General features: G+C 35.5%; 1 protein-coding gene across 1 annotated transcript in view; it reads right to left on the bottom strand.

Moving 5' to 3' along the window:
* The window catches only part of LRP1B (LDL receptor related protein 1B), a 669075-nt gene that overhangs the window by 26844 nt on the left and 628348 nt on the right, over nt 1-13883 (bottom strand). Inside the window, exon 83 of the mRNA XM_038182072.2 lies at nt 10332-10496. Within this exon, the coding sequence (XP_038038000.2) occupies nt 10332-10496 (165 nt within the window). The remainder of the gene's footprint in view (nt 1-10331; nt 10497-13883) is intronic.

The raw sequence follows: 13883 nt of genomic DNA, 5'->3' as shown, positions 1-13883 counted from the left end.
TTTTCTCCTATGATTTTTACCTGTTTCAATTCTCCTATTTTTTCTCCTTATCTAAATCTAATGTCTATGAGATTTATAGCTTTGTTATAACTTTACTGTTTTATTAAACTGTTCCACTTATCACTGATTTTTTAAGGCTTATCTTCTCTAAAACTACATTCTGCATCACGTACACGTCTTTCCATCTCCTGAATTTGCTTCTATATCTCATTTATAATCTTCTCTTCAAGTCAAATGACTTATTGTGTCCAAATAGTTGGTCCCCTTCTCACTTCCTAATAATCTAGTCTCATTCTTGTTTATTTCTTATGATTTTTTTTTTCCCCACTCTCCTTCCCTTTGCTTTCATCATTCTGCCTTTTGGGTTTCCTTAAAGTTCGGGTAAATAGACCAAGTTTAACACTTTTCTCCTTCCTGGCTTCCAAAATTGGTATGGAGAGATGCAGATTCATCAGAACCTCAGGACAGTTCTGGAATAAACGCGCTGACAGGACAGACATCATTTGAACCATCAAGAACCCAACCTGCTGGCAAGTACAATCAAGATCTTAATTGGGTCCATGCAGACTGTGACAGCTAACAGGCAAAGACACAGAAACACTACATCTGCACAAAGGAGTATGGATAGGCTAGCAATAGTCTAACAGTAAATAGGTATCAGGCAGAACAAAAAGAACACACCAATAAGTTGACTACAGAGAACAAACACAGGAACATGCATGATTTATATTTACTGAGTAATTCTAAGAAACAAGGTGGGAGAACTGAAATGTCCAGTCTTGAATGGGTATATCAATATAATTGGTTATTGCAAATTTGGAAAAGGAAACCAGTTAATGGGCTGTTGTAAAACTTGTATGCATTTACTTCTTATCTCATCTTCGCTGGTCATAGAATAGGGCTACATATAAAGAAATATTAGGGTTACAGTTAACTACAGTTAATTACTACATAATGCACTGTGTATACATTCTACAATGCAGAAGCCCTTCAGACTGGAATTGCAAGCACAAATGGGGAAAAATTGATTATTGGATTTTATTAGTGACTGTCCAAGCCAGACAGTCACTAATAGTACAGCTGTGGAATCTGGAAGAGATCAGAGAAAGACAGATAATGCAGTAATGATGAAAGACTCCAATTATCCCTATATTTACATCTGTAAAACTCCACACTAGCAAACGAAGCAGAAACTAACTTCTTAGATACAAACAATACTGCTCCATGGAGAGCACACAAGAGAAGCTATGCATGACTTGGGCCTGACCAATGACATGGTTTAAAGTGTACAGGAGAGCCAACATCTTCAGTAGTCAAAAGAAGTAACATTTAAGGGTTTATAAATATGTTAAAATAAATTTAACATTTATTTTCCATAATTACTTCTCACCTTTGTATTAATCTACCAGAAAATATTTAGTGTTGCCTGATTTGCTGAAGCATTTTGACTTGGTCCCTTCCTTGCTATATTTTGTCTCACGCCTTGTTTCCTCAGTAATTTTTATACAATCTCTTGTATAGGTATCCACAACTATCAAATTCACATTGTCTCCTGATGCTGCAGCTAAAACTCTGCAATGAGACTCCTCTTTTTCTTGCCTCTGTTCTATTTAGTTGGCTGTCTCATTAAAGTTACACAGATTAAACTAAATATGCCATAAACTCCACAATTCTCATTTTCTTCCAGTCTGCCTTTGGTTTAATGTCATATAATCATTTAGTATCATGTTCATGGAAGAATTTTTCAATGCAGGTGAAGTACCCTTATTTTTTCTGCTTTTTCTAAGGCATGTAGAATAATTTATTTATTATATTTCCTTCCCTAACTTCTTACTCTTATTTTACATCAAACCCTTCATGCAATTCTTTTCTATACTTTCTATTTTAAGCTACTATACTTTAAAGTGTTTTGCAAATCATCCTAAAGGCCATGAGATCAGTAAGTCTCTTCCTCTAATGAGTACAGCAGGAACAAACCCATTGACTTAAAATAGCTCCAAGTAGTTTAATATGCATCAGCCTGGTTATTCATATCTGTCCCCTGTGATCTAAACATTAAATCAAAGATGTTGAACTCAGATGTTAGCACAGAGTCTTTGTTTTTCCCCATGTATACACTTGTACTTAAATTTCTGCCCTCGAATCAGAGGTTTTCACATCCGAATCAATCTTTCAAATAAAATAGTGATATTTTATTTTCAAATATAAGTTTGAAATTGTTTTTTATTACCAATATTCCCCTATTTTTTAAACTGATGGACCATGATATTTTCCTAGTTTGTAGAAAATATTATTCTATTCTTTGCTAATGCAGCCTTATAAATATGCCAAATGGCTGACAGTTATATGAAAATTTAATTCAGTATAGCCTAAACACCATTTTTATCACTGGATTTAACATGACTTTTAGTAATGTTAATAGTTCATTGCCTATTTTACACAGACTGTTGGCATCTGAAATAATAGTAATAATAATAATGACATTTTCATCTGCCTTATTCTCATAAATTATTTTGGATATAAAGTGCTTCCAAGAACAGTTTAATAAAACTGCAGTATTAAACAAAGACAAACAAGTTTTCACAGCACAGAATCCAAATATTGATTTATGCTTGCAAAGAAAATACTTACATTAACCAAGATGTCATATATCCTAACTAACAACCACTGCATCTCATGCACAGAGAATATAAACATTTACACTCGTTATGAAGTTTCAGGACTAGAACTATGTAGGGACAAAAGTCATCTCTTAATCCCTGAATTGTGCCACAACAGACATATTAACGACAGAGTGTAGAAAAATATTCACAAAATAGTATAGAAAAATATTAATAAGATAAGTGGCTTATGAAGTATTAACTTCTTCAGATTCATCTTTTGGTGAATTTTATTTAAAAAAAAAAAATCCAAAGAAAAAAATAATCCCAGTTTTGAGTTCTTTTTTCTTCAGTGCAGCCCTCAAATGGACTGTATGAGAATACTGTCTTTTCCTGTACCTATTACAAATCAGTACCCTAGCCTTCACCTATCCTCTTTAGACCCCTAGCATATTAATCCTAAGAAAAAAAATCTGTTTTTGACTACCTATGTTGAAAAATCTTGTTTGTAGTCAAGGAGGACAAAATAGCAACATATTTTCAACATCTCACATGAAAATGTTCCAATTCGAAAGCTGTAATAATAATACCTAGAAAACAAGAAGCACATCTTTTTGTTCAGGATTTCTCCACACTCAATGCGTTACAGTGAATAGGCACACTTTGTGATTTACTATTCCTAACCCAATTTTTGGATAAACTGAATTTCTTACTACATGTGAGAAAGTAGCAAGTGGATGTTTGCTACTTGCATCCCCATACCAAGGGGGTATCCCCTTATCAGTGGGTATTTTCTCTTTGAAGTAATTATAAATAATAATTCTACACGAATGAATTGCAGCCAAATAATAATTAAGGGAGGACTGACAGGACACATAAAACAAATAGCCAAAAACTATAATGACATTTGAGTAAGCAATGTACTTGTCACTATTCTCTGAAGATTCTCTCTATAGTCTCCTCTCTCAAAAAAAAATACAAAGCTTTAATCTTAACTGTGAAACTGATGAAACACACACACACAAAAAAAAAAACTGATATTTTTTTCCAAACATTTTGCACATAATTTAGCAAGTTAAATAACAATGCCTTATGCTGACCCTGAGATATATGATGATGGTTTTGGCAGTAGGACATGACCAAAACATGAAACTTTTGCCATAAAGATGAAATATAGTTTCCCCCTTTCTTGCAAAAGAAAAAAACAACAAAAACACATCTGTAAGAAGCTGTCAAAGACCCAAATCTTAAAATGTTCAATTAGCACAGAGGCTGTAGTTACCCCTAGTCTCCTGATTCAATTTGATATATAATAGCAAACTGCTTTTCAAATTATCTTAAAAAATAGCTAATTAATATTTTAGTGCATTGTTCCTGTAATATCTAGGTGATTTATTTCATGTATCTAGTCATATATCCAAAAATCCTATTTGAATTTATTTTGTAATGAACAAAGCTGTAGGGCAAACATTTTTGATTCATGCTATTACCTAGACCACAGAGAAATATTCTGCATTTGATATGACCACATAAGATATTCTGCTTGCCTTTTTAAGAAATAAAGTACAGCCTTTTATTTTAGGAAAATAAACACCATTTTTGTAAGCTTTTTATTTTTTTTTTCAAAAAATTAGATCATCTAGATTAATGTCTGCACCAAGACATAGGTAATTTATTTCTTTTTGTCCATGGTAAATTCCCTACCAGCAATATGTGTATTCTATTCGTTATGTACAATCTATTTAATTTGCATATTTCACTTGCTGTCACTATTAAAACAATGTGGCACACCAGCCTACTATAAGTAATATTATGTCCTCTAGAGTAGTTATCAGCAGTTTGTGGGAATCACAATAATTCATTTCTCTGATGCTGATGAACCATAATTAGCTTTACTGAACCAACAGTACTGGAGAGAAGCTGTATTACACTACATAATTAGTAGCTGAGCTGATTGGGATCAATCCCAATAGATATGTATTCTCTCCATGTTGTGAAAGAAAAGGAGAAAAGAACCATCCCAAAATGCATTATTGTAGTCTTAAAGGCTGCTCTTTCCAAGGTTGTTTGTGGGACCCCTGGATCAGCTGCACACCAGATCAGACATCTTCAACCCCCAGTAAACCATGCATCCTTCCTGTACGTTCCCGTGTCCTGGCTACAAAAAGATGTACATGTGTTGTGCTTTAAGCTCTTGGGAAGCTCAGCACCACACAGCTGTATGCTCACTGCCCACCCCTTACCCACAGTGGGTTGAGATGAAGGCAATTGGAAAGAAAAGGAAATGAGAATAATAGTAATGATGATAAAACAAGGTACAAAGCAATCGTTCACTGCCTCCTGACTGATGCCCAGCCAGCTCCTGAGCAGAGGCAGCCCCACCCCAGCCAACTCTTCCAGTGTTATTGCTGAGGGATGTCCCTTTGGGCTGCCTGGCCCAGCTGTCCTGGCTGTGACCCTCTCAGCCTTTGGGGGACCCCCAGCCCCTGGCTGGCACGGCAGCACGAGAAGCTGAGCAGTCCTTGGCTCTGGGTGAGCCCTGCTCTGTAGCAGCTGAAACATCACTGTATTATCACTGTTATTTTCATCAAAAATCTGAAACACAGCATTGCATGAGCCTCTATGAAGAAAATTAACTCTGTCCCAGCCAAAACCAGGACAGTACGCCCCTTGGAAGCTTCCCAGTTTGAACTACTGGGACTGATCAGACATTATCAAAGAACTTGTTTACTTTGCTAGTGTTTCCAGTATGCACCATCACGTCCCCAAACCATCTTGTTTTGTTCACATTACAGAACATAAAATAAAAACTGCTTTATATATATACATATAAACATATGTTTAATCAATTTTTGTTTAGTGGAAATAACAAATTTTTACTTGCTTTCATACAAACACCATGGTTCTATGTGGTTAAATATAAACTTTGAACCATAAATATAGTAAAAAAGATTTATCTAATTTTGTGAACTAGTTAAATGTTGGTATTGTGTTCAAGACACGTAAAATTTTGATCCAACATTTTTACCTTTAACTGTAAGTAAAAAGGAAGTGTGTTTTTTATGGTAACATTTTTTTTTTTTCCAAATTCCCATTAATTTGGTATTGGAAAGTGTTCATTATTATATCCAAACTTTTAATTACACGTCTCAGATGTGTACTTTTAATTAACTGATGACATTTTCTTTGTTCAATTTTTGTAGTTCAATACAACTGTCATAAACTTATAAATTTTAATTAAAGCTGCCCCAATCTCTAGCTATATAATGTTCACATAGGAATTTGCCAAAAGGCTTAGCAGTAAGTAAACCAACAGTGAATAATCCCTGAATTGCCAGTGGGATTTGTTTAACAAATTAACATTTGTGTGCAGATAATGAGGTTCTACAATTTACCACATCTAGCAAAGATTTAGCACAATCATGTTTTAAAAAATGAGTAATACTCTGCAATTTACTTAATTGGTTATCACATTCCTATTATATATTAGGTAGTGAAAGAGAGCAGAATTTACACATTCGCTAGAACACACATATTTGCCAAAAGTGTATTTTATATGCTGTGTCATTCCATTTTTATCGGAAAATGATGAAAGATCTGTTTTCAGGATGTATCTACCTTGGTTTTCTAGCAAGAATCCAACAACAAAGAAACTTCCCAAGTCCTACAGAAACCTCACAACAGCTGGGCTCCTGCAGAAGCTCATTTTCCTGTGAGGCTTCTGGGCAAACACCAGCAGCATGCACCCGAACCAGCTTCTTTCAAGTCGGAAGGCATGCACCACAGCAACTTGGATGAGCAAACACCACATCAAGTGGTCCAGATTTCGTCTCCGGCAACACAAAATTCACAGGGGCACTTCCATAAGCCCATTGTGGCAGAAATAACAGACAGCAACTGACTCCTTTAAACTGGGAAACTGTGGAAATAGAGCTGCTAAGTGGTCCCTGTGTACCCTACCCTGACTCCCGCTCAGCATGCTGATGGCCTGCAGCTGCCTCTGCTCACACCAGTGCTAGCCCTGTGGCACACGCTCTGCAGCTCTGCCCTGGAAATTTCCTCACAGTCCCTCAGCTTTCCAAAGGGTATGCGTGTACAACAACACTTGTAGATTGACTCCATCGAGGCTATTTGAGTTAGATAATATAAGAAAATCAATAAGGGCAATCAGAGCTTCTACAAAAGACAGATTAAAGCAAGCTGAAGTTATCATGGGTCATTTATATTTTGTGGGTAGGATCTAGATTGGCACTAGCACACATGTGCCTGTTGCAGCTTCCAAAGGAAAATGCTGCATCATTTTGAACAAAAAGAAAAAAAAAAAAAAAAAAGGAAAAAAAAAGAAAAAGACAAAGGTGAAATGTGTTTGCAGCAGTTAGCAGGACAGTTTGATGTTTGATGAGCCAGTTGTGTCATGGATCAAAAGCTGCATTAGGAGGAACTGTTTGGGAACATGGTATGCACAGATAGGATCAGAGTAGTGAAACAAAATGATACTGAGCTGACTTAAAATAGAAATTTTACACTTTCCAGATGTAAAAGAATTCTCTACACATGCAAACAAAAATAAACAGCATGTACCATACTTTTTGCTAGCGGACAGGTCAGCCTGGGAGGATGTAACACTGGAAATCTGGGCATAATATAATGCCTACTTTAAAGTTCTGCAGCCATGAATGAATAGTGGAGGAAATCCTGTAATAAAGAACCTATGTGTTGCAATGTACAAGGATAAACTAACATGCCCACTAACAACTCTCATATGAACCTGATGAGGCAGATCAGCTCTGCCTGGAAGGCTGATATGATGAGAAGGAAGTAAGTGAATGCTGCTCTGCTTCAGATTTCACACCCCCAGTCCAAAATGTGAATGGTATATGCAGCCCTTGCAGCTAAAAGTGCATTGACTGAATTCAGTGACTCAGTAACATGTTTAGCATAGTAGTATATCCAGCAGGAAAGAAGAAACAGTTGATGCAAAAAAAAAAAAAAAAAAAAAGGAATTAAGCTTTGTTGAGTTAATAAATTGCAGTTTTCAATGTCTTAAGGGCATCCAGTTTAGCTTCCCTCTGTAAAATATATAATGGCTTTAGTATACCATGGATTAAACAAGGACATGGGGACATCTCACTGACGTGTTAGTTTGTTTCAGGAAAACACAATTTATTGTCTGATATAGATAAGAAATATAGTCTGATAAGAAATAGAGATTTCTTCCTAATAGAATATTTACAGGGTCCAGGGGCAAGGCATGCAAGGAAAATGAGGTGTGGATCAATTTGAAAGTTTTATCTGGAATGCTGGATGGAGTCACTTTGATTTAGAAAGATATATGGTCTTCCATTTCTTCCATGTCTCCAGCACATGAAAGTTATGGCACAGGCTTCAAGGCATGGCTATTCTCATGAATTGGACATGGCAGATGGGAAATCTGGTTAACTTGAAATATGATTATTAAAAATTAAATGAAACTTGGAAAGTGGACTTTCCAAGCAGAATACTACTCCTATAAGCAGGTATGCCCAGTAAGAGTCATCAGAAATTTTGACATCATAAGGACATGGGAGTCAGATGCTCTCTTTTTGCTTACAAATAGAAGCTGCAATTTTAATGGCCAGGTCTCCGTTAGTAATGAGCAGGAATGGTTCTGTGCTGGTCTTAGCTAATAAAGGCTTGGCATGCTTTGGCTAATTTTGGTACAGTAAACTTGTGATGCAGTTAAAGGCTCAGATTCCCAAAATCAGGCAACTGAACATTGAAATGTGGATTGTGGTGACATCCAAGCTGGCTCTCCTGATATGTTTTTGATACAGGCATGTAATCCTGTTTCAGACCAAAAGAAATAAGAACAACATCTGCATCTTCAGGCCCTCTATAGCAGATGGGACCATGATTAACAATTCAGCATAAGTATATTGTATAATACACTCATATCTCTCATTTACTCACTGGTGACCAAATGTACTACACTAATTATTTCAGCAAGATTGAGATTTCAGATGCTGGATTTAATAGGACAAAAATATTCAAAATCCAGGTTACAGAATAGCTGTGTGAGCACAACAACTGCTAGCTGCCTGGTAAAGAAAGCACAAGTTGCTGCAGGTGAGTGAGCCCTATGGCTACTGCCAACTGCCAAAAGAAAAGGAAAGGAAAACCCCAAGGTCCGGGATTCAGAACTGAGCTGTGCCATAGGAGCTAAGTTACTAGTTATATACAGCCTTTTAACCCCACAGAAGTATCAATTAAATGCATGACATTTAAAGATGTGGGAGTAAACATCCTCTCTTCAGACAACAGCGAAGTTCTGCACATCATTTAAATCACCCATGACTGTCTTTCATTCACTTGCATGTCCTCACTAAACGTGTATTGATCTCGCTAAATTGATACAAATCTCTGTTTATCATTTGTGTCAGTAGTTCCATTAGCTGTTAGAAGCAGTTTCAAGTACAATTAATCAACTTCAAGTTGACTGTACAAGTAATTCTTATTTTCTAATATTTAGCCATTATTAGTAATATTAACTATGAAAAACATTATTAATCCTCAAACACTCAGAACTGAAAAATCATTTGTTTAGCATACAACAAAATACTCGGTTTGGATTCACTTGGATTTTTGCTACCATATGTCTGTAAATCAGAAGAGGATCCACAGAAGCCAGTATAGTAAGTGAAACAGAATTACTGAACTATATAAGCTAAATTAGTAAGGAATGCTGAGGAAAGCATTAAGATGTAAGCCCCCCTCTATCACAGAGACTAAGATTAATTCTGCATTACAGGGGAGTCCATTTGGTTGTGTTAAACAGTCACAAACTCCTTTTATATGGTCCAATGCCTCTATTTTCCTTTCAGTAACGAGGATGTTGGTCATTTCAACACAAAGGAGAAAATGATTCTACTTCAGCTTCTAAGAAGAGACTAGACATCAAACTCTTCCTCCTCCAGCTGTCCTGTTTTTAATAAAATATTTATATGTTCCTTGGAACAGGAAATAGAATTCATCTGCTTTCTCACATAATTACTAAATTTTAGAGTACTTCTTAACACACTTTCCCTTTCTAGCCCAGTGTTTAATTGAAGCATACAACCTCGAATGTCCTACATGTTGGGGACACAGATCAATTCCCAAATATGCACATTTTGACAGTTAGGAAAATCTCTCTTGAGATAAGAAATGTGATTTCAAATTTCTTCAGGCAAACAAAGGATTTTAATTCTGATCAACCAGTTCTTCTGGAGAATTAGATGAGGAAAATGCCCATTTTGTGAAGTCCAGTAAGATACAGGGAAAATCTAAGTCGCACCACTTTGTAGCTTAAAGAAACAACTCGACATGTATGCCCAGTAGCACCTAAGACTTTAGAGAGAGAATTGAGATACAGAGAGAGCAACAAGAAGATGTGTGGGACTTTTCCAGATGTGATTTGACTTGACCTTACAATTTACAATTCCCTTTTCACACCTCAGTATGTGTTTTTACACTGAATACTTACATGCTTGCTTTTGTGGGATGTAGTTTAGTTTTGTCAAAATACTGAGATACATGAAAGAAAAGCACTATTCATTATAAAGTATATGTGTAGTATATGCTGCTATATTTCATAGAATGTAAGCACAAACAAAGGAAAGAAGTTACAAAGATTAAGAAATCACAAGGTAGACACATATCAAACATTTAAATTACAGTAGGTAGAATAATATAAAGCTGCACATAAATATTTACCAAGGAGAGAGGCTCCACAGGTTCCTCCGTTCTGGCAGTAATTGTAGCAATGGTTGGTTTCACACCTTTCACCTGAGTAACTAGGCCAGCAGTGACATCGGGGATCCCCCTTCTCGTTTATAATGCACTTTCCTCCATTTTCACAGGTTAGTTTGCAGGTATCATCTGCAGCAAGAGCACACAAGTGTTTTCAACAATTCCCTTTCATGTAACTGGCAAAACAGAGTGTCTTCATATTTTAAATGGAACTACTGATCTCTGTCAGTGTGGAAAATGAATATATATATGTATATATATATATATATATACACATATATATATATATATCACTTATCATAGGAAAAAGACACACTTAGAAGACTGTGAGCCCCCACTGGAAAGGCTGTTAAGATTTCCAGAGGCACTGGGAGCTGTACAGCAGGGCTGGAGGCTGGTATTGTACCAAGGTACTGGCATGGGCACATCTACTTGGCAGCTGTGCTTCATCAAAATGATGAGACAGGAAAACTGACCTCCTGAGGACAGCAGTTATTATGAATTCTTGTTTGAATATATCATTCTTGGTTTAAGAAATGAAAAAATGAATATTGGTTGCATCTGGGGGATCTCAGAAAACTTCCCTGTCTTCTGGTAACCTCAGCATAAAGTGGTTTGCCTTTTCCTATTTGATTTTTTTTTTTTTTTAATCTCTTTTCCACTCTATTAACTAACACCCTTCTTACCTAAATTTTATCCAAAATATTTAAAAGGAAACTACTCAACCTTTAAATCCTTCTTATAAATTGATGTTTGCATACTAACTTGTTGCTCTTAAACTGATCTCAGATATATTATTTTCTCAGCTGATTATTACACTTCTCTCAAATTAAGCTGAAACTAGACAACAAATCTCAAAGTTCCTGTGGAGGACTGAGTGGCACTACATTACTTCAATTGTTTACAGTAACAATAATAAATACCATATGTTCTTCATTTTTTGGTATCTACCCTAGATATATTCATCTACTGTAACAAAGCTACTTTGTACTTGGAAGTTTGAAGATGCCTCAGTATTTTATTTATTTAGGTGGTTCATTAAATCCTTTGATGTTGCATGAGCCATTCTTCAGTGACTCATTATAGAAGTTGTTTAAATGGATAATGTGGCATAACTTATTGGAGAAAAGGTCTATTTTTGTTTTTCTTATCTTATCTGTTTTACTTATCATTAGTCATGAGTTTATAGAGCAGAGCTTAGTAAAAACTGAGCAATACCAAAGTACAGACAAGTGCTGATTTTTATGAACCTTTCTGATTGCACATTAAAAACATCAGTTATAGTTCTCTTCTAGACCAATTCTGCAGAGTTAAGATGCAAAATTTGAAAAAAAAAATCAATTATGACAGACATTATTAATTCAACAGAAAAATAAAATATCATAAAGCATATTTATAAGAATTAAATATGGACTACAAACTTCAAAGTTACTGTAATCACACCAAGAAATACATGCCTTCATATTTTCAGGAAAATATAATGAACCAAAAATTGCCCACAGTAAAGCTATTCTAATCCAATTGCCTTTCAAAAATTTAGGTATTCATGTCTTAGACAGTTTAAATGCAACATATGTTAAAACTTTATGCAGTGGTCAGTGGTTGACCTGGAAAAACATAAAAGTTGTTAAATTTTCCATCATAACAAGATTACTAAAATTTGCTGCTGGCTTTGTTCTCTATCCAACACTTCAAATTCAAGAGTTTAAATAAAATTCTGATATGAAATGAAGAGAAGTTGCTACAATACTTTTGGACTCTAAATAAACAACAAACTAGGACTGGAAGATGTAATGGATAAGCGAGTTTAAAGATACTATGTTAGACTTTAACAGTATAGGGCTTTTAATGCTGCTGTTTTGTTGTTTGAAAGTAAATACAAGAGTCAAATTACTCTTGCTGATTCACATCAGCCAAGTACAAAAGAGGATCAGATGCCTTTGTGTGCGAGACAAGAGCAGAACGATCCCATAGGAGAAAACAGGAAGAAAAAAACAATACAGGAGAGAAACACAGAAGAATTTTTATAAAAAGCTGCACACTCTTAATTTGAATTAGTGAATAAAGGCCTCAGGAGAAAAGAGCTGAGAACATCTGTAATATGCATTCACTTCTGGAACAAAGCAACGTAAAATAAATCAGAAATCTGGAGCCAATTCAATACTAGTCAGTGCTAGCAGGAACTTGGACTCAAAGACCTCTCAGCTGTTCTTTTCAGTTCTGAAATGTCAGAAGTAAATAATTTCACTTGTTATAGTACTTCCAGTCTAGCTACTGAATCTATCTAACATGAAAAAATGTAAAGGGTTATAGGTCATATAATTTTATATATTTTCTTCTAGCCTGGTTATTTATTCTTCAGCTGCCTTGATTTGTCTAATCAATCTTAATACATCTTCAATAAAGAACAGAATAACTTTGATTTGTGGTTTTTCTTATGTTTTTTCTTCCTAATATGACTATATGACAGAAAAATTAATGAATTTATGGCCTATTTGCGCTCTTTGCCTCTTTCCTCTAACTGAAAGTAAAATCTTACACAGAAGAAACACTGAAAAAGCAGCAATACAAAGCATTCTGAATCTCACTGATATTTTTTCCTTCACTTGTCCAATTTTTTTTATGTGATCCATCTCTCTCCCCCAGTCACACACATACACATCTTTCATTGGCATTTCTATAACAACCTTTTCTTTCTTGAGAAAAATGTATCTTACTTTTTGCTATTTTTATTCCTCTGAAATATCCACTAGCCAGCTAAATGGAGAGATGAGGCACATGGCTAATGAATGACAGTCATTGGCACAAGAAGTTTCCCTTCCAATAGTGGAAAATAATCATCGCATGGGGCAGAAAAGTATTTGTTCTTGACTATCCCAAAGAGAAGTGCATAACTCATACTTTCCTGAGCTGAATGCACCTATTAAGGAGAAAGTAGAGTTCAAATGTTATGCTAAGGTTGTGCAAATTTTTCTGTCCCTGCAGATGAGAGTCTTAATGTCTGTTAGATTATTAGAACAAGTTGTAACCTCTGAAATTTGTCTGAACGCTGTATGGAAGACCTTGATTTCCCTTCAGATTATTTTTTTTATTATTTAAAAAATCCATTTGGTTTAAAACCCTAGGTGGAAGTGAAAGGGCTAAGAAAAGGATGCACAGTGAGAAGAAACTAACACCTGCTGTAATTTAACCCATTTTCTTCTGTTCTGGGATATATCATTCTCAATGGTATACCTTTCTATAAATACAGAACATAGTTATGTAATCAAATATTTTTTCAAACCAGAAGCAGAATTCTGTGTTTTACACTGTTCTATTTTGTATCTAAACAATCTGAAAGCAGGACAGAAATCAGAAGCTAGCATATGGATTGCCATAACTTTTGCTAGTACAGCTTCCTGAGGCAGAATTCGTGGATGAAGAAGAAGGCATACAGGGATTAACCTCTACGTCCCCAGCCACAGCACTCAATCTACCTGCAGTTTGTGTGCGCAGTGGGTAAGCCTTCACAGAAAT

The sequence above is a fragment of the Anas platyrhynchos genome, chromosome 7, assembly GCF_047663525.1.
Source record: "Anas platyrhynchos isolate ZD024472 breed Pekin duck chromosome 7, IASCAAS_PekinDuck_T2T, whole genome shotgun sequence".
Classification (NCBI taxonomy): domain Eukaryota; kingdom Metazoa; phylum Chordata; class Aves; order Anseriformes; family Anatidae; genus Anas; species Anas platyrhynchos.
Note: the sequence above shows the minus strand (reverse complement) of the source record. Positions and strands in the feature narration are given on the sequence as shown.